Source organism: Bombina bombina, chromosome 8 (genome assembly GCF_027579735.1).
Source record: "Bombina bombina isolate aBomBom1 chromosome 8, aBomBom1.pri, whole genome shotgun sequence".
Taxonomy (NCBI): Eukaryota; Metazoa; Chordata; class Amphibia; order Anura; family Bombinatoridae; genus Bombina; species Bombina bombina.
This window is the reverse complement of record NC_069506.1, coordinates 249,024,839-249,049,870: the sequence shown is the minus strand read 5'-3', so window position 1 is coordinate 249,049,870 and position 25,032 is coordinate 249,024,839. Positions and strand designations below refer to the sequence as shown.

The following is a 25,032-nucleotide window of genomic DNA, read 5'->3' as shown; positions in this document are numbered from 1 at the left end:
ACACTTTTTCAAAATTTTACAAATTTGATACTTTTGCTTCTTCGGAGGCTGTGTTTGGGAGAAAGGTTCTTCAGGCAGTGGTTCCTTCCGCTTAATCCTGCCTTGTCCCTCCCATCATCCGTGTACTTTAGCTTTGGTATTGGTATCCCACAAGTAATGGATGATCCGTGGACTGGATACACTTAACAAGAGAAAACATAATTTATGCTTACCTGATAAATTTATTTCTCTTGTAGTGTATCCAGTCCACGGCCCGCCCTGTCCTTTTAAGGCAGGTCTAAATTTTAATTAAACTACAGTCACCACTGCACCCTATGGTTTCTCCTTTCTCTGTTTGTTTTCGGTCGAATGACTGGATATGACAGTTAGGGGAGGAGCTATATAGCAGCTCTGCTGTGGGTGATCCTCTTGCAACTTCCTGTTGGGAAGGAGAATATCCCACAAGTAATGGATGATCCGTGGACTGGATACACTACAAGAGAAATAAATTTATCAGGTAAGCATAAATTATGTTTTTGTTCATCCTTCCTGGACTGTGATCTCAACGGATGCAAGTCTTTCAGGTTGGGGAGCTGTCTGGGGGTCTCTGACAGCACAAGGGGTTTGGAAACCTCAAGAGGCGAGTTTACCAAATTAATATTTTAGAACTCCCTGCAATCTTCAGAGCTCTTCAGGCTTGGCCTCTATTAAAGAGAGAACTTTTCATTCGTTTTGAGACAGACAATATCACAACAGTGGCATATGTCAATCATTAGGGAGGGACTCACAGATCTTTAGCAATGAAAGAAGTATATTGGATACTTTCTTGGGCGGAGTCCAACTCTTGACTAATTTCTGCAATTCATATCCCAGGTGTAGACAATTGGGAAGCGGATTTTCTCAGTCGTCAGACTTTGCATCCAGAGGAGTGGACCTCCATCCAGATGTGTTTCATCAGATTGTGCTGATGTGGGGTCTTCCAGAAATAGATCTGATGGCCTCCCATCTGAACAAGAAACTTCAAAGATACCTTTCCAGGTCCAAGGATCCTCAGGCGGAGATAGTGTATGCTTTAGCAATTCCTTGATTTTACCAACCTGCTTACATATTTCCGCCTCTAGTTCTTCTTCCAAGGGTAATCTCCAAGATCATAATGGAACAATCTTATGTGTTTCTGATAGCACCAGAATGGCCTCACAGGTTTTGGTATGCGGATCTTGTCTGGATATCTAGTTGCCAACCTTGGCCACTTCCTTTAAGGCCAGACCTTCTGTCTCAAGGGACGTTTTTCCATCAGGATCTCAAATCTCTAAATTTAAAGGTATGGGAATTAAATGATTAGTTCTTAGTCATAGAGGTTTCTCTGACTCAGTGATTGGGACTATGTTACAGGCTCGTAAGTCTGTTTCAAGGAAGATTTATTATCGGGTTTGGAAAACCTATATTTCATGGTGCTCCTCTCATAAATTTTCTTGGCATTCTTTTAGAATTCCTAGGATTTTACAGTTTCTTCAGGATAGTTTGGATAAGGGTTTGTCTGCAAATACTTTGAAGGGACAAATCTCTGCTATTTCTGTCTTATTTCATAGAAAGATTGCTAAACTTCCTGATATTCACTGTTTTGTTCAGGCTTTGTTTCGTATCAAACCTGTTATTAAGTCTATTTCTCCTCCTTGAAGTCTCAATGTGGTTTTAAGGATTTTGCAGGCTCCTCCTTTTGAGCCTATGCATTCTTTGGATAGTAAACAACTTTCTTGGAAAGTGTTATTTCTTTTGGCTATCTCTTCTGCTAGAAGAGTTTCTGAGTTGTCGGCTCTCTTTTGTGAGTCTCCTTATCTGATTTTCCATCAAGATAAAGCTGTTTTGTAGACTTCATTTAAATTTCTGCCTAAAGTTGTAAATTCTAACAACATTAATAGGGAAATTGTTGTTCCTTCCTTGTGTCCTAATCCTAAGAATTCTCTTGAAAGATCTCTACATTCTTTGGATGTGGTAAGAGCTTTGAAATACTATGTTGAGGCTACTAAGGATTTCAGAAAGACTTCTAGTCTATTTGTTATTTTTTCTGGTTCCAGGAAAGATCAGAAAGCCTCTGCCATTTCTTTGGCATCTTGGTTGAAACTTTTGATTCACAAAGCTTATTTGGAGGGTCTCCGCCTCAAAGAATTACAGCTCATTCTACTAGATCAGTTGCCACTTCTTGGGCTTTCAAGAATGAAGCTTTAGTTGATCAGATTTGCAAAGCAGTAACTTGGTCTTCTTTGCATATATTTACCATTTTTATGTATTTGCTTCTTCTGAAGCAGTCTTTGGTAGAAAAGTTCTTAAGGAAGCTGTCTCAGTTTGATTCTATTGCCTATGTTTTGAGTTTTTTAATTTTTTTAAGAAAACTTAATTATTATTTGGATTTAATTTCTCAGCAGAAATAGCTGTTTTTATTTTATCGCTCCCTCCCTGTGGATTTCCACATCTTGGGTATTATTATCCCATATGTCACTAGCTCATGGACTCTTGCCACTTACATGAAAGAAAACATAATTTATGTAAGAACTTACCTGATAAATTTATTTATTTCATAGTGGCAAGAGTCCATGAGACCCGCCCTATTTTTTGGTGGTTATGATTTTTTGTATAAAAGAACATTATTTTTCCAGTTTCTCTTTGTGTATGCTTTTTTTACTCCTTTTTACACCTCACTACTTTGCTATACGTTAAACTAAGGTATGAGTGTGGTGGGAGGTGTATTTATAGGCATTTTGAGGTTTGGGAAACTTTGCACCCTCCTGGTTAGAATGTATATCCCATATCTCACTAGCTCATGGACTTTTGCCACTATGAAAGAAATTAAATTATCAGGTAAGTTCTTTCATAAATTATATTTTTATATACCTTTCTTTTATATGCATGATAGGATATTTTTGAGTTTAAGGTCGATTTAAAGGTTGGCAAATCAGTGTACTTTTTTTTTTTTTTTTAATTTGTTTTACTTACTAGACTTTTTAAATTATGTATGACCCTTCATATTGATACCCCTAGGATACCATATACTGGAAATTTTGGCTGTCAGAGCATAATTTACTTTTTATTGTAAGTGGTTTTTGAAAGCCTGTTCTCCTCCAGTCCTCTTGTTACTGGCTTATATAAAGCATTGTCTTCATGATATTATTTATTTAATGTTAATATAAGGTGTGTAAGGTATGAGTTTATGTGACAGAATCCATAAATTAGAGCTAAGAAACTATTTATGAATTTGAACATTCTTGGTCAATTTAAGAGGTAATAAATCAACACATAAATTGACAAAGACACCATTTATGTCCCAATTTATTAAGTATAATTATAGTCATTAATTAGAAACCAGTAGTAATACATTGTACAGTACAGTAATACAGATGTACTGAGAGGAACAACTGAAGGACTTTTTTAATCATAACTTTAAATATATTCTCTTAGAAAATATAACTAGGATGTTTTTGTTCAAAGTGTCTTATTTTATTAAACAATAAATAAATAAACCTTTATATTTTTCCTTAGGAATTTCCATGACATTTTTAACATTCAACTTGATGAAAGCCAAATGCTCTTTTAAAGTTAGAAAAAATATCACATATTTTCTTAGCAAACAATGTGCCACTGCGGGTAGGGATTCTGGTTAAAGATATGCAAACATTTAATTATTTTACTTGTAGCTCATTAATCCATATCATTTTACCTCCCAACATTTGCCTGATAGTATTAAGTGAGATTTTTGAGCATCATAGTGAATATTCTGTGGGAAGAGCTATGACCTACAGGGGTGGCGCTGTGGATATTTGGTGAGCAAGGTTGGATGGAGCGTGGGTTGGAAGAGTTGGGGTGTGGATGTAGCTGGAGTGGGCTGAAAGGTGAGTTGAGATGTTCCCTGTTTTTTTTTTTTTGAAAACCAGGATATATCTAGGAAAAGATAGGATTATATACTGCAAATTTGGGATAGATATGTGACAAGGTTCGGCTGGTGAAGCCTGCCATGTGCTTTTATTTTTCAGGATGAGGAATTCCACAATTTTCACACTTAAATTACAGGAAAAGTAAGTAAAATAAATAATGAAAGTACTTTTGTTTTAATGCATAATTAAGCATTTATATGACTATCTCAGTGTGCCCACTGTCCATTTAAACTACTATGGCCACTCACTTTAGCTTTAGGTGCTATTCAACTCCAGCTGAATGTCACACTAGATTATATGAGCTTCTGTTCTCTCTTAAATTTCTTCTAACTTGTATATACAAAATACAATCTTACCTTTATTCCAATGATTTTATTAGAGGGTACTGAATGTGACTTTCTTTTCCTAAAATTCAAAATATAGAAAATTTATGATCAATAATTAAATAGGTTCATAATATTTTCTTACGGCTAGATTTAGAGTTTTGCGGCCAAAGGGGTGCGTTAGCTACGCATGTTTTTTTTTCTAGCGCTGCTTCTAAACAACGCTGGTATTGAGAGTTCTCTGAAGGGCTGCGTTAGGCTCCAAAAAGGGAGCGTACAGGCATATTTACTGCCACTTCAACTCTCAATACCAGCGTTGCTTACGGTAGCGGCTAGCTGGAAAAACGTGCTCGTGCACGATTCCCCCATAGGAAACAATGGGGCAGTTTGGGCTGAAAAAAAACCTAACACCTGCAAAAAAGCAGCGTTCATCTCCTAACGCAGCCCCATTGTTTCCTATGGGGAAACAGTTTCTAAGTCTGCACCTAACACCTTAACATGTACCCCGAGTCTAAACACCCCTAACCTTACACTTATTAACCCCTAATCTTCCGCCCCCACTATCGCTGACCTCTGCATTATATTATTAACCCCTAATCTGCCGCTCCGTACACCGCTGCAACCTACATTATACCTATGTACCCCTAATCTGCTGCCCCTAACATCGCCGACCCCTATATTATATTTATTAACCCCTAATCTGCCGCCCCCAATGTCGGCGCTATCTTACCTACACTTATTAACCCCTAATCTGCCAACCGGACCTCGCCGCCACTATAATAAATGTATTAACCCCTAAACTGCCGCACTCCCGCCTCGCAAACCCTATAATAAATAGTATTAACCCCTAATCTGCCCTCCCTAACATCGCCGACACCTAACTTCAAGTATTAACCCCTAATCTGCCGACCGGACCTCGCCACTACTCTAATAAATGTTTAAACCCCTAAAGCTCAGTCTAACCCTAACCCTAACACCCCCTAAATTAAATATAATTTTAATCTAATGAAATAAATTAAACATTATTAACTAAAGTCTTCCTATTTAAATCTAAATACTTACCTGTAAAATAAACCCTAATATAGCTACAATATAACAAATAATTATATTGTAGCTATTTTAGGATTTATATTTATTTTACAGGCAACTTTGTATTTATTTTAACTAGGTACAATAGCTATTAAATAGTTATTTACTATTTAATAGCTACCTAGTTAAAATAATTTACAAATTACCTGTAAAATAAATCCTAACCTAAGTTACAATTAAACCTAACACTACACTATCAATAAATAAATTAAATCAATTAACTACAACTACCTACAATTAAATAAACAAAACTAAATTACAAAAGAACCCAAACACTAAATTACAAACAAAAAAAAAGATTACAAAAATTTTAAGCTAATTACACCTACTCTAAGCCCCCTAATAAAATAACAAAGCCCCCCAAAATAAAAAAATTCCCTACCCTATTCTAAATTAAAATAGTTAACAGCTCTATTACCTTACCAGCCCTTAAAATGGCTTTTTGTGGGGCATGCCCCAAAGAAATCAGCTCTTTTGCCTGCAAAAAAACACACAATACCACCCCCCAACATTATAACCCACCACCCACATACCCCTACTCTAACCCAAACCCCCCTTAAATAAACGTAACACTACCCCCCTGAAGATCTCCCTACCTTGAGTCGTCTTCACTCAGCCGAGCACCGATGGACCAAAAGAAGACATCCGGAGTGGCAGAAGTCTTCATCCTATCCGGCCAGAAGAGGACATCTGGACCGGCAGACATCTTCATCCAAGCGGCATCTTCTATCTTCATCCATCCGACGAGGAGCGGCTCCATCTTCAAGACCTCCGGCGCGGAACATCCTTCTTCAACGATGACTAGACGACAAATGAAGGTTCCTTTAAGTGACGTCATCCAAGATGGTGTCCCTCGAATTCCGATTGGCTGATAGGATTCTATCAGCCAATCGGAATTAGGTAGGAAAAATCTGATTGGCTGATTGAATCAGCCAATCAGATTCAAGTTCAACCCGATTGGCTGATCCAATCAGCCAATCAGATTGAGATCGCATTCTATTGGCAGATCAGAGCAGCCAATAGAATGTTAGCTCAATCTGATTGGCTGAGTGGATCAGCCAATCGGATTGAACTTGAATCTGATTGGCTGATTCAATCAGCCAATCAGATTTTTCCTACCTTAATTCCGATTGGCTACTAGAATCCTACCAGCCTATTGGAATTCGAGGGACGCCATCTTGGATGACGTCACTTAAAGGAACCTTCATTCGTCGGTAGTCATCGGAAGGAAGAGGATGTTCCGCGCCGGAGGTCTTGAAGATGGAGCCGCTCCTCGTCGGATGGATGAAGATAGAAGATGCCGCTTGGATGAAGATGTCTGCCGGTCCGGATGTCCTCTTCTGCCCGGATAGGATGAAGACTTCTGCCGCTCCGCATGTCTTCTTTTGGTCCATCGGTGCTCGGCTGAGTGAAGACAACTCAAGGTAGGAGATCTTCAGGGGGGTAGTGTTAGGTTTATTTAAGGGGGGCTTGGGTTAGAGTAGGGGTATGTGGGTGGTGGGTTGTAATGTTGGGGGGTGGCATTGTGTGTTTTTTTACAGGCAAAAGAGCTGATTTCTTTGGGGCATGCCCCGCAAAAAGCCCTTTTAAGGGCTGGTAAGGTAATAGAGCTGTTAACTATTTTAATTTAGAATAGGGTAGGGAATTTTTTTATTTTGGGGGGCTTTGTTATTTAATTAGGGGGCTTAGAGTAGGTGTAATTAGCTTAAAATTCTTGTAATCTTTTTTTATTTTTTGTAATTTAGTGTTTGTTTTTTTTGTAATTTAGTTTAGTTTATTTAATTGTAGGTACTTGTAGTTAATTGATTTCATTTATTTATTGATAGTGTAGTGTTAGGTTTAATTGTAACTTAGGTTAGGATTTATTTTACAGGTAATTTGGTAATTATTTTAACTAGGTAGCTATTAAATAGTAAATAACTATTTAATAGCTATTGTACCTAGTTAAAATAAATACAAAGTTGCCTGTAAAATAAATATAAATCCTAATATATCTACAATATAATTATTCGTTATATTGTAGCTATATTAGGGTTTATTTTACAGGTAAGTATTTAGCTTTAAATAGGAAGACTTTAGTTAATAATATTCAATTTATTTAGTTAGATTAAAATTATATTTAATTTAGGGGGGTGTTAGGGTTAGGGTTAGACTTAGCTTTAGGGGTTAATACATTTATTAGAGTAGCGGCGAGGTCCGGTCGGCAGATTAGGGGTTAATACTTGAAGTTAGGTGTCGGCGATGTTAGGGAGGGCAGATTAGGGGTTAATAATATTAATTATAGGGTTTGCGAGGCGGGAGTGAGGCGGTTTAGGGGTTAATAAATATTATGTAGGTGTCAGCGAAGTTAGGGGCAGCAGATTAGGAGTACATAGGAATAATGTAGGTGGCGGCGGTGTGTGTTCGGCAGATAAGGGGTTAAAAAATGTATTATAGTGGCGGCGATGTGGGGGGTCCTCGGTTTAGGGGTACATAGGTAGTTTATAGGTGTTATTGTACTTTAGAGCACAGTAGTTAAGAGCTTTATGAACCGGCGTTATCCCAGAAAGCTCTTAACTACTGACTTTTTTCTGCGGCTGGAGTCTTGTCGGTACAGGGTCTAATGCTCACTTCAGCCAAGACTCTCAATACCGGCGTTAGGAAGATCCCATTGAAAAGATAGGATATGCAATTGGCGTAAGGGGATCTGCGGTATGGAAAAGTCGCGGCTTGGAAGTGAACGTTAGACCCTTTCCTGACTGACTCTAAATACCAGCAGGCTGTAAAAAGCAGCGTTAGGAGCCCTTAACACTGCTTTTGACGGCTAACGCAGAACTCTAAATCTAGGCGTTAATTTTCTATCGGCTAGATTATGAGTTTTGCGTTATGAGTGAAAAAGCCTCAAAAAGCAGCTTTTTCACTACTGCTGGTATTACGAGTCTTGCAGGTATATCTGTACCACACACATTTTTGGCCATAATGCAATGTAACTACCGCAGCTTTCAAAAAGTCCTTTTTTAATGGGACTTCCACAGCGCTGGTATTACGAATTTGTCTGTCCGGCCAAAAAGTAAGCGGTACAGCCCATAACTACAAGATCCGTACTGTAAAATGAAAGTCAGTAGTTATGTTTTTTATGTTTCAAAGCTGTAACATAAAACTCATAACTAAATTGCTAAAAAGTACACTAACACCCATAAACTACCTATTAACCCCTAAACTGAGGCCCTCCCGCATCGCAAACACTAAAATTAAATTATTAACCCCTAATCTGCCGCTCCCGACATCGCCGCCACTAGAATAAACATATTAACCCCTAAACCGCCATACTCCTGCATCACAAACACTAGTTAAATATTATTAACCTCTAATCTGCTGTCCCTAACATCGCCACAACCTACATTACTGTTATTAACCAGTAATCTGCTGCCCCCAAGATCGCCACCACTATAATAAAGTTATAAACCCCTAAACCTAACCCTAAGTGTAACCCTAACACCCACTAACTTTAATATAATTAAAATAAATCTAAGTAAAAATTTCTATCATTAACTAAATAATTCCAATTTAAAAATAAAAACTTACCTATAAAATAAACCCTAAGCTAGCTACAATATAACTAACAGTTACATTGTAGCTAGCTTAGCTTTTATTTTTATTTTACAGGCAAGTTTGTATTTATTTTAACTAGGTAGACTAGTTAGTAAATAGTTATTAACTATTTACTAACTACCTAGCTAAAATAAATACAAATTTACCTGTAAAATAAAACCTAACCTGTCTTACACTAACACTTAACCTTACACTACAATTAAATAAATAACATTAATTAAATACAATTAATTAAATTACAAAAAAAACAAACACTAAATTACACAAAATAAAAAATAAATTATCAAATATTTAAACTAATTACACCTAATCTAATAGTCCTATCAAAATAAAAAAGCCCCCCCAAAATAAAAAAACCCTAGCCTAAACTAAACTGCCAGTAGCCCTTAAAAAAGACTTTTGTGGGGCATTGCCCCAAAGAGATCAGCTATTTTACCTGTAAAAAAAAATATACAAACAACCCTTAACAGTAAAACCCACCACCCACACAACCAAACCTCTCAAATAAAATCCTATCTAAAAAAACCTAAGCTCCCCATTGCCCTGAAAAGGGAATATGGATGGGCATTGCCCTTAAAAGGACATTTAGCTCTTTTTCAGCCCAAACCCTAAGCTAAAAATAAAACCCACCCAATAAACCCTTAAAAAACCTAACACTAACCCCCGAAGATCCACTTACAGTTTTTGAAGACCAGATAACCATCCTCAACGAAGCCGGGAGAAGTCTTTATCCAAGCGGCAAGAAGTCCTCAATGAAGCCGGGAGAAGTCTTCATCCAATCGGCAAGAAGTGGTCCTCCAGACGGGCAGAAGTCTTCATCCAGATGGCATCTTCTATCTTCATCCTTCCAACTTGGAGCGGCTCCATCTTCAAGACATCCGGCATGGAGCATCCACTTCATAAGGTCCCAGACGTACACTGAAGGTTCCTTTAAATGACGTCATCCAAGATGACGTTCCTTGAATTCCGATTGGCTGATAGAATTCTATCAGCCAATCGGAATTAAATGTGAAAAAATCCTATTGGCTGATTGGATCAGCCAATAGGATTGAGCTTGCATTCTATTGGCTGTTCCAATCAGTCAATAGAATGCAAACTCAATCCTATTGGCTGATTGGATTAGCCAACAGGATTGAAGCTCAATCCTATTGGCTGATTGCATCAGCCAATCGTATTTTTCACCTTTAATTCCGATTGGCTTATATAATTCTATCAGCCAATCGGAATTCAAGGGACGCCATCTTGAATGATGTCATTTATAGGAACCTTCAGTGTACGGCTGGGACCGTATGAAGAGGATGCTCCGCGCTGGATGTCTTGAAGATGGAGCCGCTCCGTGTCGGAAGGATGAAGATAGAAGATGCCGTCTGGATGAAGACTTCTGCCCGCCTGCAGGACCACTTCTTGCCACTTGGATGAAGACTTCTCCCGGCTTCGTTGAGGACTTCTTGCCGCTTGGCTGAAGACTTCTCCCGGCTTCGTTGAGGATGGATGTCCAGTCTTCAAAAACTGTAAGTGGATCTTTGGGGGTTAGTGTTAGGTTTTTTTAAGGGTTTATTGAGTGGGTTTTATTTTTAGCTTAGGGTTTGGGGTGAAAACATAGCTAAATACCCTTTTCAGGGCAATGGGGAGCTTAGGTTTTTTAGATAGGATTTTATTTGGGGGGTTTGGTTGTGTGGGTGGTGGGTTCTACTGTTGGGGGGTTATTTGTATATTTTTTTTAAAGGTAAAAGAGCTGATTTCTTTGGGGCAATGCCCCGCAAAAGGCCCTTTTTAAGGTCTATTGGCAGTTTAGTTTAGGCTAGGGTTTTTTTTTATTTTGGGGGAGCTTTTTTATTTTGATAGGGCTATTAGATTAGGTGTAATTAGTTTAAATATTTGATAATTTATTTTTTATTTTGTGTAATTTAGTGTTTGTTTTTTTGTAATTTAGTTAATTGTATCTAATTAATGTAATTTATTTAATTGTAGTGTAAGGTTAGGTATTAGTGTAAGACAGGTTAGGTTCTATTTTACAGTTAAATTTGTATTTATTTTAGCTAGGTAGTTAGTAAATAGTTAATAACTATTTACTAACTAGTCTACCTAGTTAAAATAAATACAAACTTGCCTGTGAAATAGAAATAAAACTTAAGATAGATACAATGTAACTATTAGTTATATTGTAGCTAGCTTAGGGTATTTTTTACAAGTAAGTATTTAATTAGTTTTAAATATTAATTGTAATTTTTATTTAGATTTATTTTAATTATGTTCAAGTTAGTGGGTGTTAGGGTTAGGGTTAGACTTAGGGTTAGGTTTAGGGTTAATAACTTTAGTATAGTGGTGGCAAAATTAGGGGTTAATAAGTGTAGGTAGGTGGCAGCGATGTTAGGGGCAGCAAATTAGGGTTTAATAAGTATAATGTAGGTGTCAACGATGTCGGGGCCGGCAGATTAGAGGTTAATAAGCATAATGTAGGTGGCGGCGATGTCGGGGGTGGCAGATTAGGGGTTAATAAGTTTAATGTAGGTGTCGGCAATGTCGGGGGTGGCAGATTAGGTGTGTTTAGACTCTGGGTTTATGTAGGGTGTTAGGTGTAAACATAACTTTTCTTCCCCCCTAGGAATCAATGGGGCTGCATTACGGATCTTTACGCTCCTTTATTGCAGGTGTAAGGCTTTTTTTTAGCCGGCTCTCCTCATTGATGTCTAAGGGGAAATTGTGCACGAGCATGTAAAACCAGCTCAAAGCAGCGCTGGTATTTTCGTGCGGTATGGAGCTCAATGGAGCTCAACGCTGCTATATTGCCTGCTACCGCCGGGTTTTTGAAAACCTGTAATAGCAGCACTATAGGGAGGTGAGCGGTGGAAATAACTTGCACCATTAGGTAATTTTAAGTTTGCACGATTTAAATGTATATTATTTAATAAAGGCACTTTAGAATTGTCAATTAACCATTTTTTTATGGTTAAAGGGATATAAAAATCAATATAAACTTTTATGATTCTGAAAGAGAATGTCATTTAAAGACAATTTTAAATTCACTATTATCAAGCCGTATATTTGTTACTTTATTTATCATAAGCAACGATATGTTCTGTTGAGCTCTAGTATGGAGTTTCAAATGTTTATTCTAAAGGGTTAGAAACATATCAGATTTTAAAGGTATCTGGGTTTGAGCACAAGGCAACAAGGCACTTGATATCATAATTGCAGGTTGCAAGCTGTCTTCAACAACAAATTTTTAGCATTTTTCTATTTCAGTAGAGTAAAAAATTTGTATTATTTATTAGGACACAGAACATATTATAGCACTTTTGTATAACTATGTTAATGTAATTTAACACACAAAACAGTGATTGCTAACTTTGTGGCAGGATTTTATAAGCAATTCAGTAACACTCTGAACTATATAATTTGCAAAGTATAATGGCATAAAGAACCTCAATTATTTTAGTTGTGTGGGGCTACATAAGTGGTGGCTGCAAAGGCTGCACAGAGCATACAATTGACCAAACCCTGTCCAGATAAGAAGTTGACCAGACTAAGCAAACAGAGGGTCTATTTCGACTGCACCCCAGAGAAGAATCTCTCATTGTAAATAAGTGTGAAATAAATGCACATGAGACTGTTAAACTAATATGATTATTCTCTTGACATTTATATTTAAAGTTTTATTATTTTGAATTATGTGAGTTTATAAGTTCTGATTTATATATATAGTAAAACATCTAATTGTTACTGTATGCTGTTAAACCTGGTCTCATGTGTCAATAATAACACTCAGTCAATCAGGAATGTGTAAATCATTTTTTAAAAATGTTTTTGATGGTTGGCTATTATTAATTGCTTAGCTGATCCTTGTCATCGATGCTGAGAATTTAAATATAATTTGTTAATTTATTTATGTTTATTGATTTGCTTTATTTGTATTGTGCTTGCTCTTTTTAAATATTATTTTAAGAAACTATTTATGTATTTTGATCTAGTTTAAGTTTAATTTATATACATATCAGAACTAAAATGATCCAGGTGTTATATGCATATTTCAATGCAAATTATATAATTCATAATGTTACTAAATTGTTTAACCCCTTAATGACCACAATGTACCCTGTATGTCACTGGTCATTAAGTGTTTTTTCAGGACATAATAGCAAAAGTCTAGCAAGAAGACGCTATTAATACCCTCCCTCCAGCAGGCTTTGTGGAATAGAGCAGTCTCAACGCTGGTGGCAAGACCGCGCTAAAAAACAATCAAGTCCCAAAAAAAGGCCAGCGACATACAGGGTACGTCGCTGGTCCTTAAGGGGTTAAATAATCTTTCCACAAAGTTGGTAAATCACTTGTGTCTGAATACATATTATACTCATGTGGATATTAGTTGTGTAAGATGTTATATTTGCAAACAGTATGTAATACATTCATATTTATGAAATTACAATATATATGCAATTTAGAGGCACTGCTAAAATAGATCCAAATTTTTTTGGAAAACATTAATGTTGTCATCAATTATTATTTTTAATGACATTAATGCTGTATTGATTATGAGCTCATTTCCATTGAGCTGTAATTTGGTTTGTCGGAAGCAATTTTGTTTATCGACTGCTTCCAATGGGGCGTTATACCTCAATATTGGCAGCCGGACTCCGGCTGCTGAAAAAATCTTTCTGTCCCATATAGAAGCCGTTAATCAATAAATTGTACCAGGTTTCCAATGAAAGCACAAATCGTTAATACCCTGTCGGAGGATTTCGATTCATTGAGAAATATTACACCCAGCTCAACTAGGTGTAAATGAGGAAAAAGAAGCTTTTTGAGGCCTGATTCTCGTTGAAATTGCAAATCCTGCAAACATTTATGAGTGTTTCAATGTAGAAATAAGATTATATATGCAACATTTATTGGTCCTATGTATAGGAATATTTGCATCTATGTTTTCATTGAAATATCAATATGTATGTACATAGAGAAATAGATACGAGCATATATCTAACTATTCCAAATGCAACCTTTGCCCAGGGATGCTATATACAGGTGAAACTCGAAAAATTAGAATACCGTGCAAAAGTTAATTTATTTCACTAATGCAACTTAAAAGGTGAAACTAATATATGAGATAGACTCATTACATACAAAGCAAGATAGTTGAAGCCGCGATTTGTCATAATTGTGATGATTATGGCTTACAGCTCATGAAAACCCCAAATCCACAATCTCAGAAAATTAGAATATTACATGCAATCAATAAAACAAGGATTGTACATAGAACAATATCGGACCTCTGAAAAGTATAAGCATGCATACTGTATGTACTCAGTACTTGGTTTGGGCCCCTTTTGGAGCAATTAGTGCCTCAATGTGGCGTGGCATGGAAGCTATCAGCCTGTGGCACTGCTGAGGTGTTATGGAAGACCAGGATGGTTCAATAGCGGCCTTCAGCTCTTCTGCATTGTTCGGTCTCATGTCTCTCATCTTTCTCTTGGCAATGCCCCATAGATTCTTTATGGGGTTCAGGTCAGGCGAGCACAGTAATCCCACAGAGCCCATAGAGCTCGTCTGCGGAAGGAAGCATGAAGTACTCTAAAATCTCCTGGTAGACGGCTGCATCGACCCTGGACTTAATGAAGCACAGTGGACCAACACCAGCAGAGGACATGGCTCCCCAAATAACACAGACTGTGGAAACTTCACACTGGACTTCCAGCATCTTGCAGTGTGTGCCTCTCCATTCTTCCTCCATACTCTGAGTCTTTGGTTTACAAATTAGATGCAAAATTTGCTCTCAGCAGAAAAGAGGACTTTGGACCACTGAGCAACAGACCAGGTCTGTTTTTCTTTAGCCCAGGTAAGACGCTTCTGATGTTGTTTGTTGTTCAGGAGTGGCTTGACAAGAGGAATACAACATTTGAAGCCTATGTCCAGGATCCATCTGTGTGTGGTAGCTCTTGATGCACTGACTCCAGCCTCAGTCCACTCCTTGTGAAAGTCCCCAATGGCCTTTTCCTGACAATCCTCTCCAGGCTGCGGTCATCCCTACTGCTTGTGCACCTTTTTCTTCCACACTTTTCCCTTCCACATAACTTTCTATTAATGTGCTTTGATACAGCGCTTTGGGAATATCCAACTTCTTTTGCAATTACCTTTTGAGGCTTTCCCTCCTTATGGAGGGTGTCAATGATGGTTTTCTGCACAACTGTCAGGTCAGCAGTCTTTCCCATGATTGTGATTCCTACTGAACTAGACTGAGAGACCATTTAAAGACTCAGGAACCCTTTTCAGGTGTTATGGCTTTATTAGCGGATTATAGTGGGACACTTTGAGCCTAGAATATTGCACCTTTTTACAATATTCTAATTTTCTGAGATTGTTGATTTGGGGTTTTCATGAGCTGTAAGGTGAGTAATATGGCTGCCAGCAGCACATGGCAAACAAAGCAGGGAAAAAACCCTGACAGTAACCTCCCCTCAACGACCCCTCCCCCACTGGAGGACAAAAGGCTTATTGGGGAAAAAGGCATGTAAGTGTAATGATCAGCAATTCGATTGCTGTTTCTTTAGTCTGATTTAGAGTATTCTCTGGTAAATAGTTTGTATGTATCATGTGATTAAGTCTGTCTGCTAATGAGGAGACAGAGTCTTAATCACCTGGATTAATGTAGCCCGGAATATTCACCTCAAAATTATAAGTAGTAAGATCAGGTGAATTATATCTGTGTCCAGAGATAAATTTGTACTATGTAAACTTTTATAGATAATAAGTAGCAGTTTATATAGGTTTGTGACAGATAAGTGAGGTCCCCTTTAAGGTAATACTGTGCCTTTAAATAGTACACCTTGCGGTAAAGATAAGTTCACAGTGTGGAGTATAATGTTTCAGCTTGCTGGCACTTTAAATAATACACCTTGCGGCAAAGATAAGTTCACAGTCTGGAGTATAATGTTTCAGCTTGCTGGCCCTTTAAATAATACACCTTGTGGTAAAGATAAGTTCACAGTGTTAAGTTTACTGTTTCAGCTTGCTGGGCCTTTAAATAATACATCTTGCAGTAAAGATTTGTAAACAGTGTTAAGAATACTGCATCAGCTTGCTGCGCTGTTAAACATTACACCATACGGTAAAGATAAGTTCACAGTCTTAACGGCAATGCTAACACTTGTATACGGAACCTGGCTCTAGCAGCTGTGTGCGTGCAGCCTCTCTGATCCTCTCCGCAGATTGTGGCCTGTGTCCGTTAAGCTGGAAGTTGTTAGAGTGGCGTGCGTGCTGCAGTTGCAACAGGTGACTTCTGCTTTAGATGAGAAGTAGCTTCAGTTGAAGGAGACAGAGCTAATCACAGAACAAGTGATACTCTGTTTTAGACAAGTAACAAGAAAGGCTGGAGAGTGAGTGGGTATCAACCTTCAATAAACCAGCAAAGGTGTATGGGAAATGGAAAGCTTTTAAAGGAAAAGAGAGCCAGATAATTGATTCTTAAGGTGGTATGTGAGATGTAGTAACATAAGTTAAGGTGGAACTGAGGAGTTCATGACAGTAAGGCACGGAGGGGGACGGGAGCATGAACATCAGATGAGGGAACCCATGAACACTCCTCCGGACCGTAGCTCCTCCAGTGAACCAAATACTGTATGTGGCCCCTGGACATACGAGAGTCAATAATGCTGCTGACCTCATATTCTTCATGGTTGTCAACAGAGATAGGATGGGGACAAGGCAACACAGTGGTAAACCGATTACAAACCAATGATTTCAAGAGGGAGACATGAAAAACATTGGAGATGCGCATTGCAGGAGGAAGGTCAAGAGCGTAGGCCACAGGATTGACCCGTCGGAGTATTCGAAAAGGACCAACATAATGGGGAGCCCATTTATTGGAAGGTACACGAAGGTTCAAGTTGTGGGAGGACAGCCAAACTCTCTCACCAACCTGGTAGGAAGGCAAGGACAGACGTCTGCAATCAGCCTGGAACTTTTGGCACTGCATAGAATGATGAAGGCAATCCTGAATCTGCACCCACGTGGAACGGAGTTGCTGGAGATGCTCCTCCAAAGCCTAAATACCTTGAGACATGAATGAATCGGGCAACAAGGATGGCTGGAACCCATAATTCGCCATGAACAGGGATAACCGTGAGGAAGCATTACTAGCACTATTAAGAGTGAACTCTGCCCAAGGTAACGTTTCAGACCAATTATTTTGGTGATCTGAGACATAGTACCGGCGGAACTGTTCCAAAGCTTGATTAGACCGTTCCGAAGCCCCATTGGATTGAGGGTGATATGCCGAGGAGAATGAAAGCTGGATCCCCATTTGAGCACAAAAGAAACGCCAAAATCTGGAGACAAACTAACTACCCTGGTCTGAGACTATCTCCTTGGGTAACCCATGTAAATGGAAGACCTCCCGGGCAGAAATTGAAGCAAGTTCCTGAGTGGTAGGCAGCTTTTTCAAGGGAATGCAATGTGACATTTTAGAAAAATGGTCAACCACCATTAGGATAACAGTATTGCCATTGGAAACAGGGAGCTCGACATTGAAGTCCATGGAAACATGTGTCCAAGGATGCTCACCATTAGCAATAGGTTGAAGAAGACCCACAGGAAGATGTTGAGGAGTCTTATTCTGTGCACAGACTGAGGGGGAGGCAACATACGCAACAACATCAGAACGAAGAACTGGCCACCAGAATTGTAGAGTGACAGACCAAATCATTTGGTTCTTGCCCGGGTGACCTGTGGCTTTAGGATAGTGGTAAGTGTGCAAATGTTTAGTTCAAAGATTCTCAGGAACAAAGCACTTACCACTAGGTTTCTCAGGGGGGGCATTGGTTTGTGCAGCCAGGATCTCCTCCCCCAAGGGAGAAGTCAAATTAGTATGCATGGTAGCTAAAATATGGTCAGGAGGTATAACTGGAATAGGTACTGACTCCTCCTTGGACAGAGGCGAACATTGTCGAGAAAGGGCATCAGCCCTAACATTCTTACTACCAGGCAGGTAGGAGACCACATAATTAAACCAAGACAAAAATATCACCCATCTGGCCTGTCAGGGCGACAACGTTTTGCTTTGGATAGATAAGTCAAATTCTTGTGGTCAGTAAGAATGAGCACTGGTATGCTAGTAAATTTACAAATTTTGTGCAGATATTTACGAGCAGGTGATTAGTGAACCAAAGTTTAGCTAGCATAACTATTCACTCCTGAGTGGGAGTCCCACCTTACGCGGGATACACTTAGCTACAAAAATATTCTTTTCAACAATCCTGGTTATTAGACAGATCTTTAGTGCAGAGGTAATCCATACCACATCAACAACTCATATAGGTAACTGTTGTAAGGTATACTTGATAATACACAATGGCAAAAAGCCGGGTAAGTATCATATAACTCACCTTCCTTGTCCGTAGCGGTATTCGTGCCTCTGTCACACACAACAGGTGAGTATTGCTGTTGTAGGCTGTTCTGAACTCCGGAACCATTCAGGCTCTCCTGAACCCGTAGCAAAACAAAAATGTAAGTTTAAAACAAATTCACAAAATTTGGCAAGGTTTACAGAAATACAAATGTTTGACAATAAAATCCACTTTTTCTTTGTTGGAAACATTCTATGACCGCATCCCAATTCAAAGGGTTTTAAAATATTTTTTCTACTTGTTTTTGATTGGTCTGTTATACATTGTTGCAAGTGATTTAACAGCTGTGTAAGTTACTATCCGTATGCTCTGATGAACTGCCAGTGAGGCAGGAAACGCGTCAGCAGAAGGATCTCACTGTTTGCTGTGCCGGTTTGTTTTAAGAAACATCAATAAAGTACATGTTTTATTATACCGATATCTCCCCTCTCTCTCCTTTCCACCCTGGAACTGTGAATTTGTTTTAAACTGGTATGCTAGTACCCTCGAGAAGGTGCCTCCATTCCTTGAGTGCCAAAATTATGGCCAGTAATTTCCTGTCGCCAATTTCATAATTGCACTCCGCCGGAGACAATTTCTTAGAGAAGAAACTGCACAGATGCAAGGAACCGTCATGTGTAGGATGTTGAGACAAGAGGGCACCTACTCCAGTCTCAGATGCATCGACCTCAAGAATGAAAGGCAGGACAGGGTTAGGATGAGCCAGAACTGAAGAGGCAGCAAAGGCAGTCTTAAGACTCTCAAAAGCCTTATTGGCAGTAGGTGACCAACAGAGTGGTTCATTCTCCTTACAGGTCATGTCAGTGATTGGTTTGACCAAGGAAGAAAAGTTTTTAATAAACTTCCTATAGTAATTGGCAAAGCCCAAAAAACATTGAATAGAGTGAAGACCAACTGGGCGAGGCCATTGCAAGACTGCAGACAACTTGTCAGGATCCATGGAGAACCCTGAAACGGAGATTACATAACCTAGGAAGGTTACTTGAGTCTGATGGAACTCACATTTCTCAAGTTTACAAAACAGGCCATTCTCATGTAATCAAGTACCTGTGTAACATCAGAATAATGAGCCTCAAGAGTGCGTGAGTGTATGAGGATATCGTTTAAGTACACCACAACACACTGTTGCAACATATCTCGTAGGACATCAGTAATAAATTCCTGGAAAACAGCTGGAGCATTACATAGGCCAAAGGGCATTACAAGATACTCATAATGCCCGCTCCTGGTGTTAAATGCTGTTTTTCATTTGTGGCCCTCCTTAATCCTAACAAGCTTGTTAAATTTGGTGCTATTGAATGGCACATGTGGCGCCTCTTTCTGTTCTATTCCTTTACTGTAGAGTCTCCACACTGTCCTTGGTGAAGTTAGAGTGTTGCCTTCCTCGTTTCGTCAAGCTGAAGTTCCTGTGTGCCTTGACTAAGAACTTTGCACTGATACCTGTTTGAAAGCTATAAGTATATAGCCAATAAGACTTTGAATCCTCTGATTTGGTGTTTTTTGTGCATAGCTATACATTTTATTATACATTGTGATATTGTTGCCGTCTTTATGATTGTAGCTTAATATATACTGGTGCATTGTTGTGCCATTTGCACATTATAAGTCTCACAGTTATATATATATATATATATATATATATATATATATATTTTTTTTTTTATTTTTTTTTTTTTTTATGTCTATGTACTTTTAGTATTTCGCATATAGCGCCTCCTATTGGATATATACTAGTACTATATATTCTCTTTTCTTATTTTTAAACAATTTAAAAGTGCATTGTGCATTGGTCCCAGGGAGAGCCTATGTCTGTTCACCTCTATATCATGGCAATCACATATATGTTGTGCATACATCAGTGCTTAAATAGAGATGCATTTCTCTAATTAGTCTAAATATTTAATAATTTTCTTGACAAAAAGGAGTGCGTTAGTCATGATAGGTATAAGTTTCTGATATTACATTATTCACATGACTATAAGCATGAATGTACAGTTTTTGGCCATATCAACAGGAATGGGCATTTACTTTTCAACTCTTCTACAACTGGATAACCCCTATTAGCTTCATCTGAAGGAGAAAACAACATATGCTTGCGAAATATTAATCATAACATTTACACATGCCACGTTGACTAATGTTAGATAGCATATATTGGCATCTATTTATCAAGCCAATGCAAATTCGGCACAATCTGACTATTTTTGCTAGTTATCAATTTTCTACCAGGTACGCTCGCCACTATTCCGGCCCAGCGTACCTGGTTTTCAATCCGCCGCCCTGGAGGCGGCGGATGCCATAGGAATCAATTGGAGTCTGAAAGCAGCGAAAGCTCATGTTCGCTGCTGCCCGATATCCCATTGATTCCTATGGGAACGTTTACACCTAACACCCTAACATGTACCCCGAGTCTAAACACCCCTAATCTGCACCCCTACACCGCCACCACCTACATTATACTTATTAACCCCTAATTTGCCCCCCCACACCGCCGCCACCAACATTATAATTATTAACCCCTAATCTGCCCCCCTACACCTCCTCCACCTACATTATACTTATTAACCCCTAATCTGCCCCCACACAGCCGCCACCTACATAATACTTATTAACCCCTAATCTGCCCCCCCTACACCGCTGCCTCCTATATTCTATTTATTAACCCCTAATCTGCCCCCCCTACACCGCCGCCACCTACCTACATTTATTAACCCCTAATCTGCTGCCCCCCACATCGCCGCCACTATATTAAATTTATTAACCCCTAAACCTAAGTCTAACCCTAACCCTAACACTGATTGGATTGGAACAGCCAAAAGAATGCGAGCTCAATCCTATTGGCTGATTGGATCAGCCAATAGGATTGAACTTCAATCCTATTGGCTGATTGCATCAGCCAATCGGAATTGAAGGGACACCATCTTGGATGACGTCACTTAAAGGACCCGTCATTGTTGAAGAAGACTCCGGATGAAGAGAATGCTCCGCGTCAGATGTCTTGAAGATGGAGCCGCCCCGCGCCGGATGGATGAAGATAGAAGATGCCGTCTGGATGAAGACTTCTGCCTGTCTGGAGGAACACTTCTGCCTGTCTGGAGGACCACTTCTGCTGGCTTCGTTGAGGACTTCGGCCCGGTTGGGTGAAGACTTCTCACGGTAGGGTGATCTTCAAGGGGTTAGTGTTTTTTTAAGGGGATTGGGTGGGTTTTAGAGTAGGGTTGGTTGTGTGGGTGATGGGTTTTAATGTTGGGGGGTTGTCATTTTTTTTTACAGGTAAAAGAGCTGATTACTTTGGGGCAATGCCCCCCAAAAGGCCCTTTTAAGGGCTATTTGTAATTTAGTGTAGGGTAGGGCTTTTTTATTTTGGGGGGGCTTTTTTATTTTGTTAGGGGGATTAGATTAGGTTTAATTAGTTTAAAAATCTTGTAATTTGCTTAATATTTTCTGTAATTTAGTGTTTGTTTTTTTGTACTTTAGATAATTTTATTTAATTGTATTTAATTGTATTTAGTTTGGGGAATTTATTTAATTATAGTGTAGTGTTAGGTGTAATTGTAACTTAGGTTAGGTTTTATTTTACAGGTAAATTTGTATTTATTTTAACTAGGAAGTTATTAAATAGTTAATAACTATTTAATAACTATTGTACCTAGTTAAAATAAATACAAACTTGCCTGTAAAATAAAAATAAACCATGAGAGCTACAATGTAACTATTAGTTATATTGTAGCTATCTTAGGGTTTATTTTACAGGTAAGTATTTAGTTTTAAATAGGAATAATTTAGTTAATGATAGGAATATTTATTTAGATTTATTGAAATTATATTTAAGTTAGGGGGTGTTAGAGTTAGTATTAGACTTAGGTTTAGGGGTTAATACATTTAATATAAAGGCGGCGATGTTGGGGGCGGCAGATTAGGGGTTTAATAAGTATAATGTATGTGGCGACGGTGTAGGGGGGCAGATTAGGGGTTAATAAATATAATGTAGGTGGCGGCGGTGTAGGGGGGGCAGATTAGGGGTTAATAAATATAATGTAGGTGGCGGCGGTGTAGGGGGGGAGATTAGGGGTTAATAAGTATAATGTAGGTGGCGGTGGTGTGGGGGCGGCAGATTAGGGGTTAATAAGTATAATGTAGGTGGCTGTGGTCTCCGGGAGTGGCAGTTGAGGGGTTAAATACTTTATTTAGTTGCGGTGGGGTCCGTGAGTGGTGGTTTAGGGGTTAATACATTTATTAGAGTTGTGGCGGGGTCTGGGAGCGGCGTTATAGTGGTTAAACTGTATAGTATAGAGTGGGTGTTTAGTGACAGGGTACCAATAAAGCTGTGAAAAAGCCGAAGAGCAGCGAGATCGATGACTGTTAGTTAACAACAGTCCGCTGTTCATCGCACCATACTTGGTGCGTGGCTTTTTGACAGCTTTTTGATCATTTTGGAGAACGTATTCAGGTCCGCGGCAGCGATGTTAGGCGATCTTAGCCTAGCGTATTGATGCCATCGAATGCAAGTAAGTTGACGGCTTGATAAATAGATGCCATTGTATTGATTTCAGACACGTATCCTCAAATATTCTTAAATGGCATAATATTCTCGATAGAATACATATACATTTATTAACAATGTACACCTGCATATTAATTGACATCATGTCAAATAAAAATGAATAAAGCTGTTAATTTTTAGAAAATAAACAGATATTAGAATAATATTGAAATATATTTTCAAATTTGGATTAGAAAAATATATGCATATTTATGAGATGGAAATCCCACTCAAAAAGTGCTTTAGTGCAAAAAACATAATTTATGTAAGAACTTACCTGATAAATTCATTTCTTTCATATTAGCAAGAGTCCATGTGCTAGTGACGTATGGGATATACATTCCTACCAGGAGGGGCAAAGTTTCCCAAACCTGAAAATGCCTATAAATACACCCCTCACCACACCCACAATTCAGTTTAACGAATAGCCAAGAAGTGGGGTGATAAGAAAGGAGCGAAAGCATCAAAAATAAGGAATTGGAATAATTGTGCTTTATACAAAAAAATCATAACCACCACAAAAAAGGGTGGGCCTCATGGACTCTTGCTAATATGAAAGAAATCAATTTATCAGGTAAGTTCTTACATAAATTATGTTTTCTTTCATGTAATTAGCAAGAGTCCATGAGCTAGTGACGTATGGGATAGCAGATACCCAAGATGTGGAACTTCCACGCAAGAGTCACTAGAGAGGGAGGGATAAAAGAAAGACAGCCAATTCCGCTGAAAAAATAACCCACAACCCAAATCAAAAAATTTTAATCTTATAATGAAAAAAACTGAAATTATAAGCAGAAGAATCAAACTGAAACAGCTGCCTGAAGTACTTTTCTACCAAAAACTGCTTCAGAAGAAGAAAAAACATCAAAATGGTAGAATTTAGTAAAAATATGCAAAGAAGACCAAGTTGCTGCTTTGCAAATCTGATCAACAGAAGCTTCATTCCTAAAAGCCCAGGAAGTAGAAACTGACCTTGTAGAATGAGCCGTTATCCTTTGAGGCGGGGACTTACCCGACTCTACATAAGCATGATGAATCAAAGACTTAACCAAGATGCCAAGGAAATGGCAGAAGCCTTCTGACCTTTCCTGGAACCAGAAAAGATAACAAATAGACTAGAAGTCTTTCTAAAACCTTTAGTAGCTTCAACATAATATTTCAAAGCTCTTACTACATCCAAAGAATGTAAAGATCTCTCCATAGAATTCTTAGGATTAGGACACAATGAAGGGACAACAATTTCTCTACTAATGTTGTTAGAATTCACAACCTTAGGTAAAAATTTAAATGAAGTCCGCAACACCGCCTTATCCTGATGAAAAATCAGAAAAGGAGATTCACAAGAAAGAGCAGATAACTCAGAAACTCTTCTAGCAGAAGAGATGGCCAAAAGGAACAACACTTTCCAAGAAAGTAATTTAATATCCAGAGAATGCATAGGTTCAAATGAAGGTGCCTGTAAAGCCCTCAGAACCAAATTAAGACTCCAAGGAGGAGAGATTGACTTAATGACAGGCTTGATACAAACCAAAGCCTGTTCCAAACAATGAATATTAGGATGATTAGCAATCTTTCTGTGAAAAAGAAAAGAAAGAGCAGAGATTTGACCTTTCAAAGAGCTTGCAGACAAACCCTTATCCAAACCATCCTGAAGAAACTGTAAAATCCTAGGAATTCTAAAAGAATGCCAAGAGAATTTATGAGAAGAACACCAAGAAATGTAAGTCTTCCAGACTCGGTAATAAATCTTTCTAGACACAGACTTATGAGCCTATATCATAGTATTAATCACTGAGTCAAAGAAACCTCTATGACTAAGAATCAAGCGTTCAATCTCCATACCTTCAAATTTAATGATTTGAGATCCTGATGGAAAAATGGGCCTTGAGATAGAAGGTCTGGCCTTAACGGAAGTGTCCAAGGTTGGCAACTTGCCATCCGAACGAGATCCGCATACCAAAACCTGTGAGGCCATGCTGGAGCCACCAGCAATACAAACGAACGCTCCATTAGAATTTTGGAAATCACTTTTGGAAGAAGAACTAGAGGCGGAAAGATATAAGCAGGTTGATAATTCCAAGGAAGCGACAATGCGTCCACTGCTTCCACCTGAGGATCCCTGTATCTGGACAGATACCTGGGAAGTTTCTTGTTTAGATGAGAGGCCATCAGATCTATTTCTG

The 25,032-nt window shown here is 38.6% G+C and overlaps 1 protein-coding gene across 1 annotated transcript in view; it reads right to left on the bottom strand.

Moving 5' to 3' along the window:
- The window catches only part of LOC128638163 (sialoadhesin), a 140,269-nt gene that overhangs the window by 18,341 nt on the left and 96,896 nt on the right, over positions 1-25,032 (bottom strand). The window contains exon 5 of the mRNA XM_053690027.1: positions 4,262-4,310. Coding sequence (XP_053546002.1) covers positions 4,262-4,310 — 49 coding nt within the window. The remainder of the gene's footprint in view (positions 1-4,261; positions 4,311-25,032) is intronic.